Source organism: Notothenia coriiceps, unplaced genomic scaffold, assembly GCF_000735185.1.
Source record: "Notothenia coriiceps isolate Sejong01 unplaced genomic scaffold, NC01 NC01_scaffold00000663, whole genome shotgun sequence".
Lineage (NCBI taxonomy): Eukaryota > Metazoa > Chordata > Actinopteri > Perciformes > Nototheniidae > Notothenia > Notothenia coriiceps.
This window is the reverse complement of record NW_011333364.1, coordinates 14,846-33,924: the sequence shown is the minus strand read 5'-3', so window position 1 is coordinate 33,924 and position 19,079 is coordinate 14,846. Positions and strand designations below refer to the sequence as shown.

General features: G+C 41.6%; 2 protein-coding genes across 2 annotated transcripts in view; both read left to right on the top strand.

The window, feature by feature from the left end:
- The window catches only part of kifc1 (kinesin family member C1), a 17,548-nt gene extending 6,991 nt beyond the window's left edge, over nt 1-10,557 (top strand). Inside the window, exons 14-17 of the mRNA XM_010783318.1 lie at nt 9,152-9,291; nt 9,440-9,513; nt 9,739-9,814; nt 10,494-10,557. Coding sequence (XP_010781620.1) covers nt 9,152-9,291; nt 9,440-9,513; nt 9,739-9,814; nt 10,494-10,538 — 335 coding nt within the window. The 3' untranslated portion in view covers nt 10,539-10,557. The remainder of the gene's footprint in view (nt 1-9,151; nt 9,292-9,439; nt 9,514-9,738; nt 9,815-10,493) is intronic.
- A 584-nt stretch (nt 10,558-11,141) lies between these two features.
- Nucleotides 11,142-18,513, top strand: zbtb22b (zinc finger and BTB domain containing 22b). Its single transcript, XM_010783338.1, has 6 exons — nt 11,142-11,648; nt 13,504-13,746; nt 14,965-15,232; nt 15,458-15,720; nt 16,851-17,117; nt 17,467-18,513. Exons 2-6 carry the CDS (start codon nt 13,504-13,506, stop codon nt 18,511-18,513), a joined length of 2,088 nt encoding a protein of 695 aa, XP_010781640.1. The 5' UTR covers nt 11,142-11,648.
- The last annotated feature ends 566 nt before the right edge of the window (nt 18,514-19,079 follow it).

The window sequence follows — 19,079 nt, the reverse complement described above, 5'->3', positions numbered from 1 at the left end:
ATCCCCACCCCTGCTGTAAATAATAATAAAAACCCTTGATTTATAACTTAACATCTCTGTCTCCTATTGATCTGAGTATATTATAAAGAATAGCCAGTTAATTGAAGCATTATAGCACAGGCCTTTGTCAGATGGTATATGCTGTTTTTTTTCTGCTTCGAATAGTTCTCTCTTTTTTCCCCATACCTGTGTTTGCATCACTGATTTTTAAGCCTACACCAACCCTGAATTAAACCTGCTTCCTTGTCTCTGTTACTGCTCACTTGTCCAGGTGTCGGATGTGTGCAGTGACGTTCTTCAGCAAGTCAGACATGCAGATCCACTCCAAGTCCCACACGGAGGCCAAGCCCCACAAGTGCCCCCACTGCTCCAAGTCGTTTGCCAACTCCAGCTACCTGTCCCAGCACATCCGCATCCACAGTGGGGCCAAGCCCTACTCCTGCACCTACTGCCAGAAAACATTCAGGCAGCTCAGTCACCTCCAGCAGCACACACGGTACTGGACTGAGTGTGCGCGCGCGCGCGTGCGTGCGTGCGTGCGTGCGTGCGTGCGTGCGTGCGTGCGTGCGTGCGTGCGTGCGTGCGTGTGTGTGTGTGTGTGTGCGTGCACGTGCGTGCCTGCTTTGCATGTGGTCTCTGTTGTTAAAGAATGTGTCAGTGTGGTCCTGTGTGTGGGGACTGATGAAGGAAAGGGTGGTGGGTTGGGAATGTGCCAGGGTCTTTTGGGAGAGTGTTGCCAGCGTAAAAAGCTCTACGCCTCAAAACGAGCAACACGTGTACCAGCTCAAATGTAATAGCGGTTATTAGCTTGTTTTTTTACTTTATTTATCAATTAAGATCAATTCCTTTCTGGTAAGTGGTAATTGTCAGGACAGGAAGCCAGCTTCGTCATTAATTGACATTAATTGCTTTGATCACTTACAAGTCAAATTTTATTTTATTTATTTATTTAACAGGGACAGTGCACATTAATTAACATTGCTGTAAATGTGCCAGAGTTAGCCAAGTTTTCGTCTGTAGTCCCTGGACAGATTTGAAAAGTCAGCCTAAAACACATTTCATTTGTGTCATTGCATAATACATACTGGGTGGATGCATGCTACACTGTTCTCTGGAGGAGGTTAACTTACAGTGGTGGAATAAGTACTCTATTATTTATTATTTCTGTAAAAGTAGCAATACTACAGTGTTAACTTAATATATATAATATAAATACTTTAAGTACCAAAAAGGAAAGTACTCATCATGCACAAGGACCTATTCAAGGACAATATATTTTTTTATTATGCTGCTTATAGTTATTGATGCATTACTTTGTTCATCACTTGTTGCACTGGGTAAAAATGGGGTTTATTACAAATACTTTATATATACTGGGTAACTTAACCTATAATATTTTATAATAATGTATTAGTTGATTTTATTTTGTAATTAAAATCTAAATCTGAAAAGTAGCTAGTAACTAAATATGTACAATAATTAAAAGTATTTGAGTAAAACTTACAACATTTGCCTCAAAAAGGGAGGAACCTTTTTACTGAAGTACAGTACTTGAATTGATGTACCGGTACTTAGTTACATTTCACCACTGCGAGTTACTATTAAAAACATATCAGTTTGGCTTGGTAGCATATGAATGCTGCCTTTTCTTAGCTATTATATTCTATCTGGATCCACCTTTGCTTTTACAATAATAATAAAAACAAATCCCTCTTTTGTTTGAGGCACCTTATAAAGACCTTTCCCTGTCATTTATGCCCCTCGTAAAGTTAAAACATCCCAATTAAAAAAAGGCAGTGAAAGTGCAAAGTAACTGTAAGGAGATTAAAGGCACTGATTATGTTTATTAAATGACAAGATAGAAAGAAAGATAGATATAGAAAGTCAGTCTATTTAAATAACAAGTGCATATTCTTTATTTGAAACAAAACACGTTCCTTATTACCTTTTTCATTCTTTTAATGGACTGCAGACAGCCTATATGTTCCACACACCCTCGTGATCATATTTACAAAGCAGATAAAGCTGCTAACTCAACATTTAGATGGATTTGACTTGTATTACATGTTACTACCTGTGACCATGTAAGTGATGAAAGCACCCGCTCCCGTTCATGCCGCCATGACTCATGATTTTGACATTACCTGCCTTGTATTTTTATTTCCCTTATTGCGACGTTCTGGCTGTGTGGGTTTCAGGCCATTTTATTTTACATTTTAAACGGGAAGATGCGCTCCACTGGCCTGCCACACATCTTGCATTTGGCAAACATGATATACTGTACACACACTCAAAGCAGAGCACACCAACGGGGAGAGAGAGAGAGAGAGAGAGAGAGAGAGAGAGAGAGAGAGAGAGAGAGAGAGAGAGAGAGAGAGAGAGAGAGAGAGAGAGGAAAGCGTGACTGTGCCTGCTGTATGTTTTTGTTCTGTGTTTTCACAACTCAGACACAGCACAAAGAGCACACTTTCTAATGATCTATGATCCACGCAATCGATATCACAATCTGTTCACTTTACAGCATGATTTGGTTAAACGTGAGCTTTGGTCATGCTGTAGCTAAAGAAATCTCTCGCTTTTCTCTCTCTCTTTCTCTTCCTCACCCCTCCAACCCTGGTGTCCCGTGTTAGAAACCACACCGAGTCCAAGCCCCACAAGTGCCCCCACTGCTCCAAGTCGTTTGCCAACTCCAGCTACCTGTCCCAGCACATCCGCATCCACACCGGGGCCAAGCCCTACTCCTGCTCCTACTGCCAGAAAACATTCAGGCAGCTCAGTCACCTCCAGCAGCACACACGGTACTGGGGGGGGGGGGGGGGGTTCAATGTCTGCTTGTGTATTTATGTGTGCATTTATGGGAGCAGGTGCGCAGAGAGTTGTGGCATTGTGGTTGTGTGCATCTTTTTGGCCTTCTTTTGTGTGTTTCGCAGCATCTTATAGGGGAGGTATGCCTTGTTTTCAGGCGGTTTTGTCACAGAATAGTTGTTTTAATAAATAAAAGCATAGTAAGACATTAAGAGTGGCTTAAAAAGGTCAACGATCGGCTAAAGCAACGACCTGTCCTATGGTTATGTTCTTTTTCGGGTGACTTTAGAATGCATATTTTTTATAAATGCCACAATTGCATGTCTGAAGATATGTTCTGCCACTTGTTGCCTGTTTGAGTCGTAAGGCCGGGTAGAGTGTTATAGAATAACATTGATGGGGTACAAATAACCACAAAAGTTCTCAAATCCTTAGACATAATCATTTATAAAGCCACTCACCAAAAGAAGCTACCTTTTTGGGCAGTACGGAAAGGCAAGAGGTTCACTCTTACCTCCTTTTGTAAAGTGCAGTGATAAAGTATTAGTTGTTTTGCAATCAACTAATGGTTTGCTTTACTGTTTTTTCAGGATTCACACCGGTGACCGACCGTACAAGTGTAACCATCCAGGCTGTGAAAAAGCTTTCACTCAGTTGTCCAACCTACAGGTAAATTAAATCACAGGTTTGATCCACGCTACTGATCTGGTCAAATGTCCCCTTGTAAGACCTTTTCTGTCTCTTTATTGGCTCCAAAAAGTTGAATGTCAACTTTATATTTAGGTTTCATTAAACAAAATAAATCTGTCTTTAAGGGGTTATAAATGTTTCCAGTGTAACCAAGATCAAGGTAAATATTGTTCTTGGCCCATCTTAAATGACATTTTCTACTGTTTGAATAATAAATGTTGAAAAACATCCTCAGATTGTGAAGCTGTGTATTTGAAAATAATCACATATTCATTTTCCTAAAGTGTATTCCCCTTCCCACAGTCTCACCGTCGGCAGCACAACAAAGACAAGCCGTTTAAGTGCCACAACTGTAACCGTGGTTACACGGATGCAGCCAGCCTGGAGGTGCACCTGTCCACACACACAGTGAAGCACGCCAAGCTGTTCTCCTGCGGCCTCTGCAACCGATCCTACACCTCGGTGAGCTCTCGGACCTGTCAGTCACACATCAGACGTTCAGTGGTTCACACAATGCACACACTCTGGCCTCAGTATGACAAAAGAAAATACATCATTATTCAAGATTGATGGAAGATTGTCCTAGTAGGCACATTCATACAAAGACAGAGAAATGCACACTTAATGTTTCGAAAAGCATTAAACAAATGGGTCAAATGAATGTAGTAACATTAGCAGCAGCATAAAATGGCCCGCTACATTAAGTGCTCTAGGTATATTAAAAACATCAGAATCAGAAACAACTTTATTAGTTACACAGCAGAGACATTTAAATTCTTACAGCAAAGTAGACAGTTTAGATAAAAAGCTAAATAAATAATAGACGTTGAGTTAGGGGGCAATCACTTTAATAAAAAAAGTCAAATAAGTACACATCCAAACTTGAAAAGATATAAGTTGCATTATACAGGTAAGTGAACAAATAAAATAAAATATGATGTAGCATCCAAAGAATACATGAATTAAATGCAAATGAGTATATACTGTACGGTGTTACATCACAGAAGTGTTTTTGCAGTCTAAAGTAGTGCAGTAGAATCCAGGAATAACAATATTTAATTGTACAAAAAGAAAAAAATCCCTTTTTTGAACACTATATTGAACCTGATAAGTGTCGTGCAGTGCTTTGCTTGTGATGTTAAGGAGACACACAACTTCAGGACAGGTGCTTTCAGAAGGAAGACAATTATAAAGAGTAAGAGGTGTCTTTTAAAACTTGAAGGCCCTTATTTTGAGGTCTACCCAAAGAGAGAGTTGACAGGAATTACAGGCTTGGAGGTTTGTAATAGCTGTGCCGTCATGTCTTGTACTTTTCTCTCTCTCCAACTCCAGGAAACGTATCTAATGAAACACATGAGGAAGCACAACCCCGACCCGCTAACAGTGGCCGCGACATTCGCCGCTCAGCAGTCCCAGGGCCTCACACCGGGGGGGGGCAGGGGCCGGGGCCGTGGCAGAGGGAGAGGGGCTGGAGGTGCAGGCAGAGTGGGCCAGCTCCACAGCCAGAACCCCAACAGCCAGAACCCTAACCCTGGAGCACCAGGCAGCTACCAGCAGAGCCAGCAGCCCCCCGAGGCTGTGGTCCAGTGCCCGTTCGACCTGCACCAGTACAAGACAGTGTCAGCCAGCGAGATCCAGTACAAACCGGTCTCTGTGGCAGACCTGCCAGTGGCACACAAAGACCTCTGCCTCACCGTCTCCACCTCAGCCATACAAGTGGAGCACATGAACTCATAGATCGAGTCTTCACACTTTGAGGAATTACTGATTGAGTCCGCAGTGTAAAAAGGTTGATATCAAAAACGTAATTTAATTCTATTCACTATTAAGTTCTTCTTTAACAGGAAAAATGGCTATGTTAAATCCCAATGCAATTTTTTCCTTCATTTTAAGAAGCTTTAATGCTGAGTAGAATAATAAATTACTCGTTAGAACACAGATATTTTACAATGTGCTTCTCGATTCCTGAGCCTACTTGTGCCAAGTATCTCTCAGTAGAAATGCTGGTGTTGGACACTGATATAAGCAGTTTATTATTTAGGCTAAAGCCACATTACTTCAGTTTGTGATAACTTAACCAAAACCTAATCTGAGATCACGTTTGGCTTTTACATCATTATGAATGAAATGGTGATTAAAACCAGACCTGAATTTCTCTAAAGCATGTTTCATCTAATTTCAACGAGTCAATGGACTTTTGTAAAACAGACCTAATACACTGATCCGAAACCAGCAGTCCTCTGAGGATTTTGATAAAAGAGGCTCACTGGTGTCGCTTCTCTTTTTTTTATTGCATTGTTTGCAATGAAGATGTAAAATATCTGTACATTTAAAAATGACACTTCTCTCTGCACGTTTATGGTACAGGGAACGGTGTAATTTTGAGCACATTCAGATCACATTAATCTGAACATTCTGCATTATTTAGTTCAAGCCAAAACAAGGGAGAGAAACAAGACAAACAAAGAAGAAAGACTGTAAGGAAGGACTTAGTGAATAAGTGTGGATGACTTATGAATGACACCTTTTACTGTACATCGAGGTTGGATCGGGAACGCTAAATTGGAACCAGAGAAAAGACCACAACAGAAGAAGGGCTGGAGAAGGAAGATGATGAGGTGTTTTATTGGATCAGCCTAAAACTTGGCTGAGTCTTGAAGTGTTCACTTCAGAAATCATGAGGGGGGGTTGAGGAACCATTTCCTTGTCTGAGCCCAAAGTATTGAACAAAAGAGACGGGCCGCTTTAAGAATGCACTTAATATGAGAAATCTGCAACAAAGTGAGAGAAAAACGGTTCTTGGTGGGAGGGGTCAACGAGAAAGCACTTGATGAAGCTTGTACTTCATGTCTATGTTTGTCATTATTGTACTTTTTTTTATATATCATATGTATGTATTTTTCTACCAACAGAGAAACATGTGAACAAACGCTGAGAGAAAGCATAGTGATGCATGAATGTGAAGGGAACAGAGAGACAAGTCCTAACGGAGTGTTTTTGTCCCATTATTTTCTTTTTGTTACCATTCAAAGAAAGTAGTAAAAAAAAAAGGCCCAACACAACATAGTCAATTGTTGGGGAAATAATGATTGTGTGATAAAAATGGCTGACAGGTACTGTTATCTTTTTTTTTTTTTTATAGAACTATTCATACATATTATTACTACTTTCATTATAACTATTTCAAATCGTATCCACATTATTATCAATCTGAGGCATTATGGTATTGCAGTATGCTGTAGATAGAAAATACTTTTTTCATCTGTAAAAGGGAAGTATGTCCTGTGTAAAGAATTTATGGAAACTAAAGGAACTCTTGTTAGCATGTGCCAAACCATTGGCTGCCTCGCAGGTCACATCGATCATAACTTCAAAAACCTGCCAAATAAAATAATTTCAAGGCCTGAGAAGTTTGGGAATAATTTGAAAAGTTGATGACGCTATCGGAAATCATTTGATCGAATTATGATGTTTTTGACGACGCAACATTTCCTGCATTTTAAGCCCTGCTCTCCCTTTGCACACGGTGATATTTATTCTAATAAGGATGTAACATAAAATGGTTTAACTAAATTAATATTATAATACTTAATGTGTAGCAATATAGGCAAGATTATTGTTGAAACAACAATCTTGTTCACCAATGAGAATTCCTTCAAACTGAGAGTATAGTTTAATGACTAAATTATAGATCTGTGACCTGGGACACTGCTGCCATGTTTTTGTGCACACGCTATCTCTACCCAATCAGAATGTGCAGGCAGCCTGTAACCGACTGCTTGTCTTCATGTATACTCCTTGTATTTCATTGTGACTTTTTATGAAAAATAACAGATTCTCAATATTCTTGTTAATGTTATTACTGATGCTCCTGATAATAGTACAGTTATGCCCTCTTATGCTACTCTTGCATACTGTATGCACAATTACACCTCTTGCTCATCTGAACAGACTGTTTCTTCCCTAAAGGAGAATAAAGTTCGAAAAATTGTTTATGATGAAAAAAACGCAATTGTCTGATTTCATTTTTCCAACTAAAGACTGTGTGCTACTGACAATAACGTATTATTATGTCATGCATTTTTGAATGTTTTGATCAAACATAAGTTCAAAGTGTCTGAAATATTTTATAATATCTCTATCTCAAACTTTAAACCACACTTATTGTCAAGGAATAATTAATTGAGTAAATTAGTCAGTTTAGCAGACACAATTAGTTTTGTTGTAAAAACATTCGAGCAGCCTTTGGGATTGATAATTATCAACACAATGTTGTAGATCATCTGCTGAGACATTACAGGACAATCAATATGTATGTATCCCAAAATATCGATACTTCCGATATTACGTTACGTTTCAAAATATCGATACTAGAGCCAATAGGATCGATACTTTTATACTTCTTTTTTTCCTCTCCTCTACTCGTCAATTTCATCAAAAAACTATGTGCAGAGTGCAGACGAACACAAATGCGCTCTTTTCTTCTCTCTCCAGTCTCCACTGCTGTCCTCCTCTCCTCGAGGCTCGCGCACGCGCAGCGCGCTCCCTGCCTGAACGCCGATTATCAAGCTGACTGACAGCAGCCAGCAGGGCAGGACAGCAGCAGCCAGCGACTCGCGAGTGCGACACACACACGCGCATGATGGCGTCACGTCATGGCGTGAGAGAAAGAGGAGCGTTGTGTGGAGCTATTTCACAACTGTCAATGAAAACTTTGCGAACTGTAATGTGTGCAAGAAGGCAGTTCGCTACTGGGGCCACTTTGTATTGTTATTTTTCACGTTTATACTTTAAATTTGCAAAAGTAAAACGTTTATTTGTCTATAAAAACTGTCCTGTCTTTAATCATGAAAATGAATACAGATTTTTAATTTTTTTTAATCTTTAATACTTTTTGTATGCATGCTTTAGGTAACATTAAGCTGTCTTTAGCTCTTGTATGTATCCCCTGTGGGACGAATAAAGGTATTCTGATTCTGATCGCAAAAACCAGGGTTGCGTTCCAATAGTCCATTTAGCTTAGGAACCTTCCTAACCAAGTGAAATGACCCGGAAGTACGTGAGTGGCAGCCATGTTACGTGCCGTTCCAATTCTCCAAATGAAAGGAAAGGAGGTTTCAAACTTCCTTTATAACCTCCATTAGTTTAGGAACCACTGGACCTCNGATCGCGGCGAAATTCTCTCTGCAGACCCATTCTCACAGCGTTTATCAACCTTTTTCTTACTCAATATCAAGCCACACTTATTGTTTTTACTTCGGCTGTGACTTTGTGTGTGCTCAGGGTGAGTTTGGCTGTGTTTCGCTGTCGCTAAACAAGGAAACCACACCTCCACGGAGCTCAGCGCGATTCACAACGTCCCAATCAATCAGAGCACACTGTGCTCACAGGGAGGGTGGGGGCTGGAGCTATTGGAGCTACAATGAGCCGTTAAAGGCACAGTGAAATTTAGTGAATACACATAGTTTACAGAGATGCTGTATGAGAAACCAAAGTGATTTTGGAAAATTGCACAATATAAATCTATTCTAGTGGACCTCAACAATGGAATTATGATCAGTGGAAATGGCCATGACATGGGACCTTTAAAGTATATTACATTTTGTTAAATGTTTCTTAAATAAAAAATGTAATGTGTTTGATTATGTGTGTGCAGCCACTCTGTGTCTGGTGGACTTGGCTGGCAGTGAGCGCTTGCTGAAGAGCCAGTCTCAGGGCGAGCGCTTTAAGGAGATGACGGCAATCAACAGCTCCCTGTCCAACCTGGGCATCGTCATCACGGCTCTGGCCAACAAGGTCTGTATGCAGGACTTCAGAGAGGCTGCGGTTTATCTTATGAGTCCGTAAAGCCTTGGATTAATGGTTTATTTAGACCCTACATCTAAATACTACCATTCAGTATCCATTCTGCCTGTGACATCCATTCATTCTGTTTGTGTTCCAGGACATTCACGTGCCATACAGGAACTCCAAGCTGACGTACCTCCTGCAGGGCTGCTTGGGAGGGAACAGCAAAACGTGGGTTTTTCAACAGAATAGCTGGCTGTCTGTTTTGGTTGTGTCACTCAAGCTCTAGGCAGTAGGCTTCTCTCTGCTATCACTTGTCAACATTTAGAGCTTGGCTGAGCAGAATAATTATGACTTTATCATCTTTGGTAATGGTTTGCTGGTTTTCAAATTGGAAAGGAGTCCATTATGAGTTATTTTATTCTAACAATGTTTTTTGTCTTTTTCTCATCTCAGCTTGATGTTTGTGAACATTTCCCCAGAGCCGGACAGCTTTGGGGAAACGCTCAACTCGCTGAGGTTTGCCAGCAAGGTACGTGTCAAATATGGCTGGTTAATGTCTTAATGCACAACTTCACTATATTAATGCTCTGATGTGTAACTCTAGATCAAATACATTTTTTAGGGTATGTAAGAAATGTTCTGAGGAACCCATGTTGTCTTATACGGTTTTGTCATCAGCATGTTCTCCAAGTTATTTGATAATTGTTTAAGATAAATGAAAATACAGTAGTTCTTGAATAGACCAAAATGTATCTGAGCTTTTTTTCCAATATTTTTGAAAGAAATCTTGTTTTAACAAAATTACTCTTGAAATTCATTTGTAACCATGAAAAGAAAAGGGAAACAAATGTGTAAAGTGAAGTTATTAAACGAGTAAATAAAAATGGGGATATTTTACGTGAAATAATTTAAGAAAAGTGTGGGAATACAAAGAGACAAAAATAAAAGCAAGTAAAGTATTGTAATATAAAGAGAGAAATTAAATAGGGATAAGAATAAGGAAGAAAAGAGGATCAAATAAATACTTTATATATAAAAAGTATACAGGGAGTCTTTTGCAAATAAAAATGCTTTTAGTTATTCAATATGGAGTTTTATTTGGCAGTCATTACTTCACATGGAACACTTACAGACATTTTTATAATTGTGTCATAACTGCGACTGATTTTGACATGTGATTTATTTTGTTGCGTTCTCTCTCTTCGCAGGTGAACGACTGTGTAATCGGAACGGCAAGTGCCAACAAAAAATAGACCAAACGCTTTAAAAAAACAAAAAAACAAGCTCTTTTCTTATATTTTAATCATTATGTTGCCAGATTTAAATGTTTATAATTGTTTTCTATGCTTACACATTGTGCACATGTGTACATACGCATGTTTTTAGATGGTGATTTTTTTATGAACTTAAATTACCTATATTCTTTTGTGCCCGTTATATGTAGAGCTGCTCTTATAACTTGCACAAATAAAAGTTTATTTTGTCAAACCAATACTGTCATTGCTGATATTGTGGATTTCTATCTCTCTAACCACATGATCTAATAAAGACATCCTTTGTACATCAGTCAATCCTCACAGTAAATACAGAGCTAAATCCCAGATCAAATGTACGCTGAAGGCTCTTTGAGCATGTTTTCTCTCACTGATTGTGCTGTTATGTTAAATGTTGTTTGTGTTTCATGTATTGTGTCTGGATATTTGTCTTTTGATGTTGGACATGGAGCTGCTGTGACGCAAGTCAAATTTCAGACTTGATCTGACAAATAAAGTAATATCGTATCGTAGGTCCTCTTGCTGGTTGCCTTTTGGCTAGTGCTTACCATGTGCTTACCCAACTCTGAATCACAAAATGAATAGGTTTTGAGAAGTTTGTCATGACCAATGCCGTTTTTTGACTTCATAGATGCACTTTAGTTATTTAAATACTTTACGTTACATTATTTCTTGTATGTTTGTCATTTGAACACTAGATGGAAAAAATATTATGGAAATGAAATTTACATATTATACAGCATATTGGCATTGTGGGTATATTCATCACATTACAGTTTTTACTCACTATTTTAAATAATCTTTAGCTTTCTTCCATTACTGTTTTACACTTTGACGCTGTATTCCAATGTTTATTTTCCATTGTTTATTGGATGTATTTTCTGTCGGCTGAAGTCTGGCTCGTCTGTCTGGAATCCTTTTAAAGGCGACGCGTCGCTGTCTGTCTGCCGCTGCAGGAGAGCTCAGATGGGAAGAACATTTGATAAAAATGGTCCCCAAACTTCAGGGCCTGGATAAACCGGCAGGACACCCTGCCGTCCGCTCGGACAGAGACTGTACTTCTGAAGGCGGCAGTGTCAACTAGAAACGGTGAGTTTAATGTCCGCTGCGGCTCATGTTTTCTGTAGCCAGCCGCCTGCTAGCTAGCAGGCTAACGTCACATCTGTATGATAAGAGTGCAACTGTTAGTCTGCTGTCTGGAGACACAGCCAGCAGACTAACATTTTCACAGCAAAGCCAGCTTTCATTTCAGACCCGCAGCTCTTCTTCTGTAGCTTGTCCGTTACTAAAAAGTGTTTTTTTTTTTAACTCCAGCTGTTGATTTCCCCCATGAACTAAAAATAACACAATAACAAAGTGGCGTGTGGGTCATATATGTGATGTGGGCAGTTCCTGTTCAGTAATGAATCACGTGATGTGTTCTTGTTCTCTGTGAAGTACATAATGACACTGTTGATCTGAGTTTTTTTTATAATTGTCATTGTGTTCTCAAAGTGCAATCAGTTCAAATCTACAATGGTGCTGCCTGATTTAACTCACATGCCATACAATACAAATGCATATATAACTAAGCTGCTAATAAACAATGTGCAGCAGAGGCTTGCTGCACAAAGACACTCTGTTTCTGAGCTTTAACAAAGACACTTCAAATTGACACTTAAGGTTAGGGCTGCACTTCTTCTGTCTCAAGTAGGACTAATTTGCAGTGTGTTCTGGGTAAATTATGAGGCTTCCTTGATTGGCCACTGTCTACTCTGCATTTAAAATCTGCTATAAATGATGTGATCAAGGATGACACTCTTAACTGCAGAACTAATCTGGGAGTCCTTTTACTGTTTGAGAATTAGTCAGGTTGAGAAATAATGCTGAGTTTTAGATAATAACCTGAATGTGGGTATTTTGAGCTATCAATTTGAAGGGTGATTGTTCAAATGTAAGTGTTTAGATTAAGATTACTGCCTTATGTTTGCTTAAAAGGGCAACTTCTGTACTTGTTGACTTTACCAATGGGCTTGTATCTGAGTGTTAAAGTAAGGTTTAACCGACCACCAGTTGCAAGCTACATTAGGGCACTGTAATTCAACAGTTGTGACATCTATAACGATTTGTAGAATGGTGTTGATTCAATTTAAGTCATTTTAGAATATACAGATTGCGGAAGTGTTGAATCATTTGCATTATTTATACTGTTGTTTCTTTTGGTCCACTCCAATATTTCAAGAAGAAAGTTGTATTAAAAGACTTGAATATGCAATTTATTTAACAGCACCAGAAACTAGTTTAACAACAAGCAGTGGATTGACAGAACATTAATCAGCAGTTATTGAAGATTAACTAATGATATGTTTCGAGTCATTTTCTAGTCATGTTTTATATCATTTTATACTAAATACTTTTATGTTTTGGACTGTCAGTCCGACAAAACAAGACATTGTTAAAAGATGTTCCTTTAATCTGCGTGAAACTAAGTCAGAAATGTTTATGTTTCCAGATTTTCTATAGAATAAAGTATTACTAGATCGATCAAACACTAAGGAAAATCATTATTATCATATTCATTATTTTAATAAATATTGAACCTTCTCACTGTAATGAATGCAGATTTTATTGTTGGATTGTTTTTTCTTCATATCACACTAGTTCAATCCAAAAATACCAAATAAATTGTGAGTATCTCGCTTTATTAATTCTGGGTTTAAATGAAAATGGGTTGAGAATGGCAGTCATATGACATTTACACAGGTTATTCACACATATCTGGATTTTTAGAAAGTCCTCTGATCAATTTGACACCTTTTTAATCTCACATCCTGACATCAAGCCTATGGTATTATCAAGATAATAGTATAAACTGTCCAGCAGTAAAAAAAAAAAGGAAACAATCAAACCAAATCTAAAAAAACAAGTTTAAACTGGCAGTCATGACAGTGTTCCTGCCCCCCAGATGCAGTCCCTGCCCGTGGAGGTGGGCAGCAGCAGCAGCAGCAGCAGCAGCTCCGCCCCCAGAGACACATCTGGCCCGGTGGTGCAGGTGTGCTTCCCCAGCGCTCAGGGCTCGGTGCTGGGCAGCCTGAACCAGCAGAGAGAGGACGGCCAGCTCTGTGACCTCTCCATCCACGTCCAGGGTCACGTGTTCAAAGCCCACCGCTGCGTGCTGGCCGCCTCCTCACCATACTTCCATGACCAGGTGGGAGATTAAGCTGCTGATGATATCTGGTCAGAATAAACACATCAAAGCTACATGGAGTCATACTCATTCATTTCTGATCTGCACCATGTAGGAAATGTGCCAAATAATGAGATTCAAAGGCATGCATCCTCCCTGTTTCTAAGCATGTATACATACTGGCAGTTTGGTTTAGCCTGATTTAGCATAGAAGGATTCAAAGAAAATTGATATGACTAATGATTCAAAGGGAAATATTTGACTTGATTAGCCTTTTTGGATATACTGTACTGGGAACGTTTATAACAGGACATGCTGCTCAAAAACATTTTTTTTTTAAAACAATTAAAGGAACAGAGACTTAATTAAATAGAATGCCGGTTAAGATGAAATGCTTAATGTTGCCAAGAACGCAATAATTAATCATTAAACAAATGGTCATTCAGAAACAGCCTGAAGAACTCCATGTGATGCATGCACATTGAAAGTAGTGGTGCAAGAAACATTTGACATTAAAGAGATTTGTTTTGTAAAGCCATATGGGCCATACTCTAATAGTATATATGTGGCATGGCTTTTCTAAAGTTGACAGCATAGCTGAACATTCTCCTGATTATATAAATAACATCAATTTGAAAGGATTCATTTCCCATCACGATAACTCTAAAAAGAAGAAATTGGAGAAGTAAGCTGTTGGGAGGAGGTGTGGGAGAGGCAGGACAAACCCTACACAAATGAATTCCAGGGACCTATCATCCTCATTGCCAGGTTCATATTTGTATTGTGTGCCTCCACTGTGAGATGTCTCCACGCTTTAATGTTCAAAAAGCTCTTTATTTCCCTCATACTGCCTGTTCTGCAGCTCCTCTTTTCACCCTCTGTCTGAAACCAGAGCCCAGTCTGCTCTGATTGGTTAGCTGGCTGGCTCTGTTGTGATTGGTCAACCGCTTAGAGATGCCCCTTAGCCTATCACGTAAAATGTGTTGGAGTGCTAGCCAATAGAACTGGATGTTACATATTGATGTAATTATGTAACGGAAGTAAACAAAGAAGTCCAATGGAGGTGTTTCAGGCGGGGGGTGGGGAGAGAAACTCCCTCTGGAGGGATCTTTAGGATTTTAGTCTGTGCAGATCATTTACATTCACAAATACCTAGATAACGCACTTCAGGAAAGAGAAACCCAAAAAAGCACAATGGGGCCCCTTTAAAGTATTGTGATGTATCCCCCCCACCACCAGGTGCTCCTGAAGAATATGTCCACAGTCTCCATCCCGGCTGTGATGGACCCGCTGGCATTTGAGAGCGTTCTGAGCTGCGCCTACACCGGGGAGCTCCGCATGCTGCGCGACGACATCGTCAATTACCTGACGGTGGGCAGCGTCCTGCAGATGTGGCACATCGTGGACAAATGCACCGAGCTGCTGAGGGAGGGCCGGGCAGCAGCGGGCGGAGGGGGAGGAGGGGGTGCAGGAGGAGGAGGAGGAGGAGGTGTGCAGGACGGGGTCAGTGTTGGAGGAGGAGGTGGAGGGTTCGCTAACCTCGGATGCAGCAGCAGCAATGGTGAGGGTATGGCAGGCGGGGGTAACAGAGCTGGTAGTGATGGTGATGTGGGCGATGGAGTCCCGCAGGTGGTGGGGTCCAAAGAGCCGCAGCGTGCCTCCCTCCCCCCCAGCCGCCCGTCAGTGAGTGAGAGTCAGTCCCCCAGCAGCACCAACTACTTCAGCCCCAGAGACGGGGGCGGGGCAGCCGCAGCCGGGGCCTCAGCTGACCGAGGCGGGGCCAGCAACACCCCCAGCTACTGCACCCCATCAGGAGGAGAGGAAGCCTTCCTTATTGAGGAAGAGGAGGATGACTTAGAGGATGAAGAGGAGGAGGTGATGTACCACCAAAGGAAGAGAGGAAGAGGAGGAGGCAGCGGGAGGAGGAAGAAGATGAGCTCAGTGTCGGAGCAGGAGGTCGGGGTCAGTGACAGCTTTGGCGTGTCTTCCTATCAGGTGAGGCACCTTGAAGTTTATCTGGAAAGCTCTTATTTTGGAAAAAAAGGAAGTCATATTTTCAGTCTTCAGCAGTTGAAAAAAATGGACTTAATAATAATACATTTTATTTGGGGGGCGCTTCATAGGACTTCACTTTTAAAGGTCCCCTATACTCTTTTTCAACAATATTATAGGTCTCAGATACATACAGGACATGTCTCTGAAGTGTTTGCCTCGATACAGATCATGCATCGTAGCATGCCCCTCTGTTTCAACCCTGTTTCAAAAGTGCTGATTCTGTATCTGTTGCTTTAAATGCTAATTAGCTGCCGCTGCACATGCCCCTTTGGAAAGTCATTGGTTAAAAAAATACATTGGTGCTCTAGGAGGAGATTCAGGTGATAAGGTTACCGTTTGGTTATTGGCTATTGGCTAATGGTTGCCCAATACAAAAAAACAGTTGTGATGTCACAACGTGGCCAAACATGATTAGCTTATTTTCGGACAGGTTTTATAAACAGGTGGATCAGGATAAAAAGAGACAATCTTTTTTCCTGACACTAAGCGAATCCCTTAACACACTGGGGGGACATATTTGTGTTTAAAAGACATAAAAAAGTAATAAGGTGACCTTTAACATTTTGTCTGTCAACAGTTGATGTTGATAAACAGTATTTTCATCTTTGTTGAACAGATGAATATGGTTTGTTTTGGACTCACAGTCATGGAGCACTATCTAAAGAGGAACATGGTTTTATTGTATGGAGCATGTTTTATTGTCCCATTCAATATATTTTTTCAAAGATGGTATCTAGAAAATGTCATATATAGAAAGACCTAATGTATTTTTTAAATAATTTTGATGTTAATCGTACTATTGCAAAAAGGAATTAAGGGCCATCGGGAGCTCAACTTTTAATATTGGTCTTAACCAAATGTAGCATTGTTATTTATAATTATTAAAATGGGATTAGGGTCCTTTTTTTAAATGAAAACTGTAAGTTCAATAAAACACTTTTGGAAGACTCCATGGTAGTCAAGCATCTTTTCCCTCATCCTTTTGATTGTAAATGATAATAATGCTAGGTTTTCATTGACAACATGACTAGCTTTCCCTAACTGTTTATAACAAGCATTATCTCTGACAGGACGGGGATCACCTGCTGAGGCGTCCTGCCTACAGCCAGCCCAGCATCATGCCTCGCAAACAGTGGGTGGTGGTGAAGACCGAACGCATGGAGGACGACGACCTCATCGTGGTGTCCGGGGAGGAGGGGGGAGAAGACGAGGAGGACGAGGAGGAGAGGGAGATGGAGCTGGCCCGAGAGAGGGAGAGAGGCAACTTCAACATCTCCAACGTTAGGAGCCTTTCAGCCGACCTGCCAGCCAGAGCAGGGAGCGACATGGACTCACAGGTGAGCTGAAGTCACTCTAAAGGCACATTGTGAAGAGATTCATGAAGTAATTCCATTTCTATTTGTAAAAAAAATGTTTGGGAGTTCATTTGCCACCATTAAGGGGCGCCAACGTTTCAAATTGCACACATAGAGGTTAAAACAGCTTCTCTCTGCATCTGAACTTTATTTTTTATAAACCTTTATGGATGAATGCAGCATATAAGACTTGCCCTGCACTGAGTGTCCAACTTTCAGGTGTTAGAGAAGTCTTTTAAACACTGGAGATGAATTCTGAGTCTAAGTTTGAAACATGCAAAATCTATGCATTTAGACAGGTTCAACTCCCCGTTCTCCTTGTGTCCCCCAGGTGGACTACTGCCAGTCTTCAGAGGACTACCTCAAGTTTGAAGGCAGTTTAATGGACCAGACTCTGGCTCAGCACCTCCATGACAGCGCGGCGGGTCAGAGCCAGAGCGCTAACCGAGCCGTGTCGGCACTGCTGGGCCAGGTCCAGTCTGCAGCCTCGGCCCGGGCCCAGCTCTTCCCCCTGGACATGCAGGGGAACCAGATCCTCCTCTACAGCCAGGCCTCCGGGCTCTCTCTGGACGGGGCCCCCCCTCCCCTGGGGATGGCAGGCGGTATGATGGGAGGAGCCTCTTTCAAAGGGCCCAGTCTGGAGCACGGCGCAGTCCATTTGTCAGTGCAAGGCGGCCTAGGAGTCGACGGCATGGACTGTGGGGGGATGGGAGGTGGAGGTGGCGGCAGTAACAGCACCACCGGGGGTTCTGGGAAAGTGTTTATGTGCCACTGCGGTAAGACCTTCACCCACAAGAGCATGAGGGACCGCCACATCAACATGCACCTGGACCTGAGGCCCTTCCACTGCCCCGTCTGTGCCAAGAAGTTCAAGATGAAGCATCACCTGACGGAGCACATGAAGACGCACACGGGCCTCAAGCCGTACGACTGCCTCGGCTGCGGAAAGAAGTTCATGTGGCGCGACAGCTTCATGAGGCACCGCTCACACTGCGAGAGGCGCGGCGCGGCGGGGGAGGGCGGCGAGGGAGGGAGCGGCGGCGAGGGAGGGAGAAGAGTGGGAGGGGAGGATGGGCACGATCTGATGTCCTCTCCTCACCTCCTCCTGTCTGCAGGTGAGGGAGGACAGGGCGGGGTTCTGGGAGGAGGGGGAGGGAGAGGAGGCGTGTCGGTTTCTTCTCAGCATTTTTCCAACAGTGTTCTGTCGCCAGCAACAGGAAGCATCTGCAACGGTGTGAACAACATGGCCGCCGCGGGGGCACTGCTAGGGGTCTCCCAGAGTCAGGGCGCAGGGATGTTTGCCGCTCTAGGGTTGGGTCGAAGTGTGTGTGAAGAGGACGTGTGTGAAGTCAGTGCTAATGATAGCAGCGTGACCTAAAGCAGAAGTGTGTTAGGTCCAACGGGAGCCTCTTTGTCAGGTTTCTTGTTCCTGCTGCTGTTTTTAAATGATAGAAAATACACTTTTAACTGCCAACACCCAGTATTTCAAACAGGAAGTGGGTAGTTTGGCAAAGAATCGAGGCTCCTGTTGGACACAGGCTGAAGAACCTGAACATTTTTGTGGAAAAGTGGGACTCTGGATGCTAGTCAACTGCCGAGAAGTTTGTGAAACAGATCTGCGGTTGTGCCATCACAAGATGTCTTTCTTCCTAATAGTAACCTCATTAAAGAAGGACCTTTGACTCAGTGAGTAAGCTATAGTTTCAAAAATCCCAGAAGTTTACTTTTTGGAAGAATGCTTTGCGTGTTGAGTGGAAACCAAAAATGAAGAGACAGTGCTTCACTAGCTATCAGTAGAGTCAAACAAATGGCTGTTCTCATCTGCTGTTCTGCAGTGATGTATTATAAGGAATCACAGTCACATGATTGTATTCAAACAAGCCTACAGGAGAAAACACTCTGCACAAAAGAAAAGAAGTGCTAAAGTTGCAGGTACATTTTCTC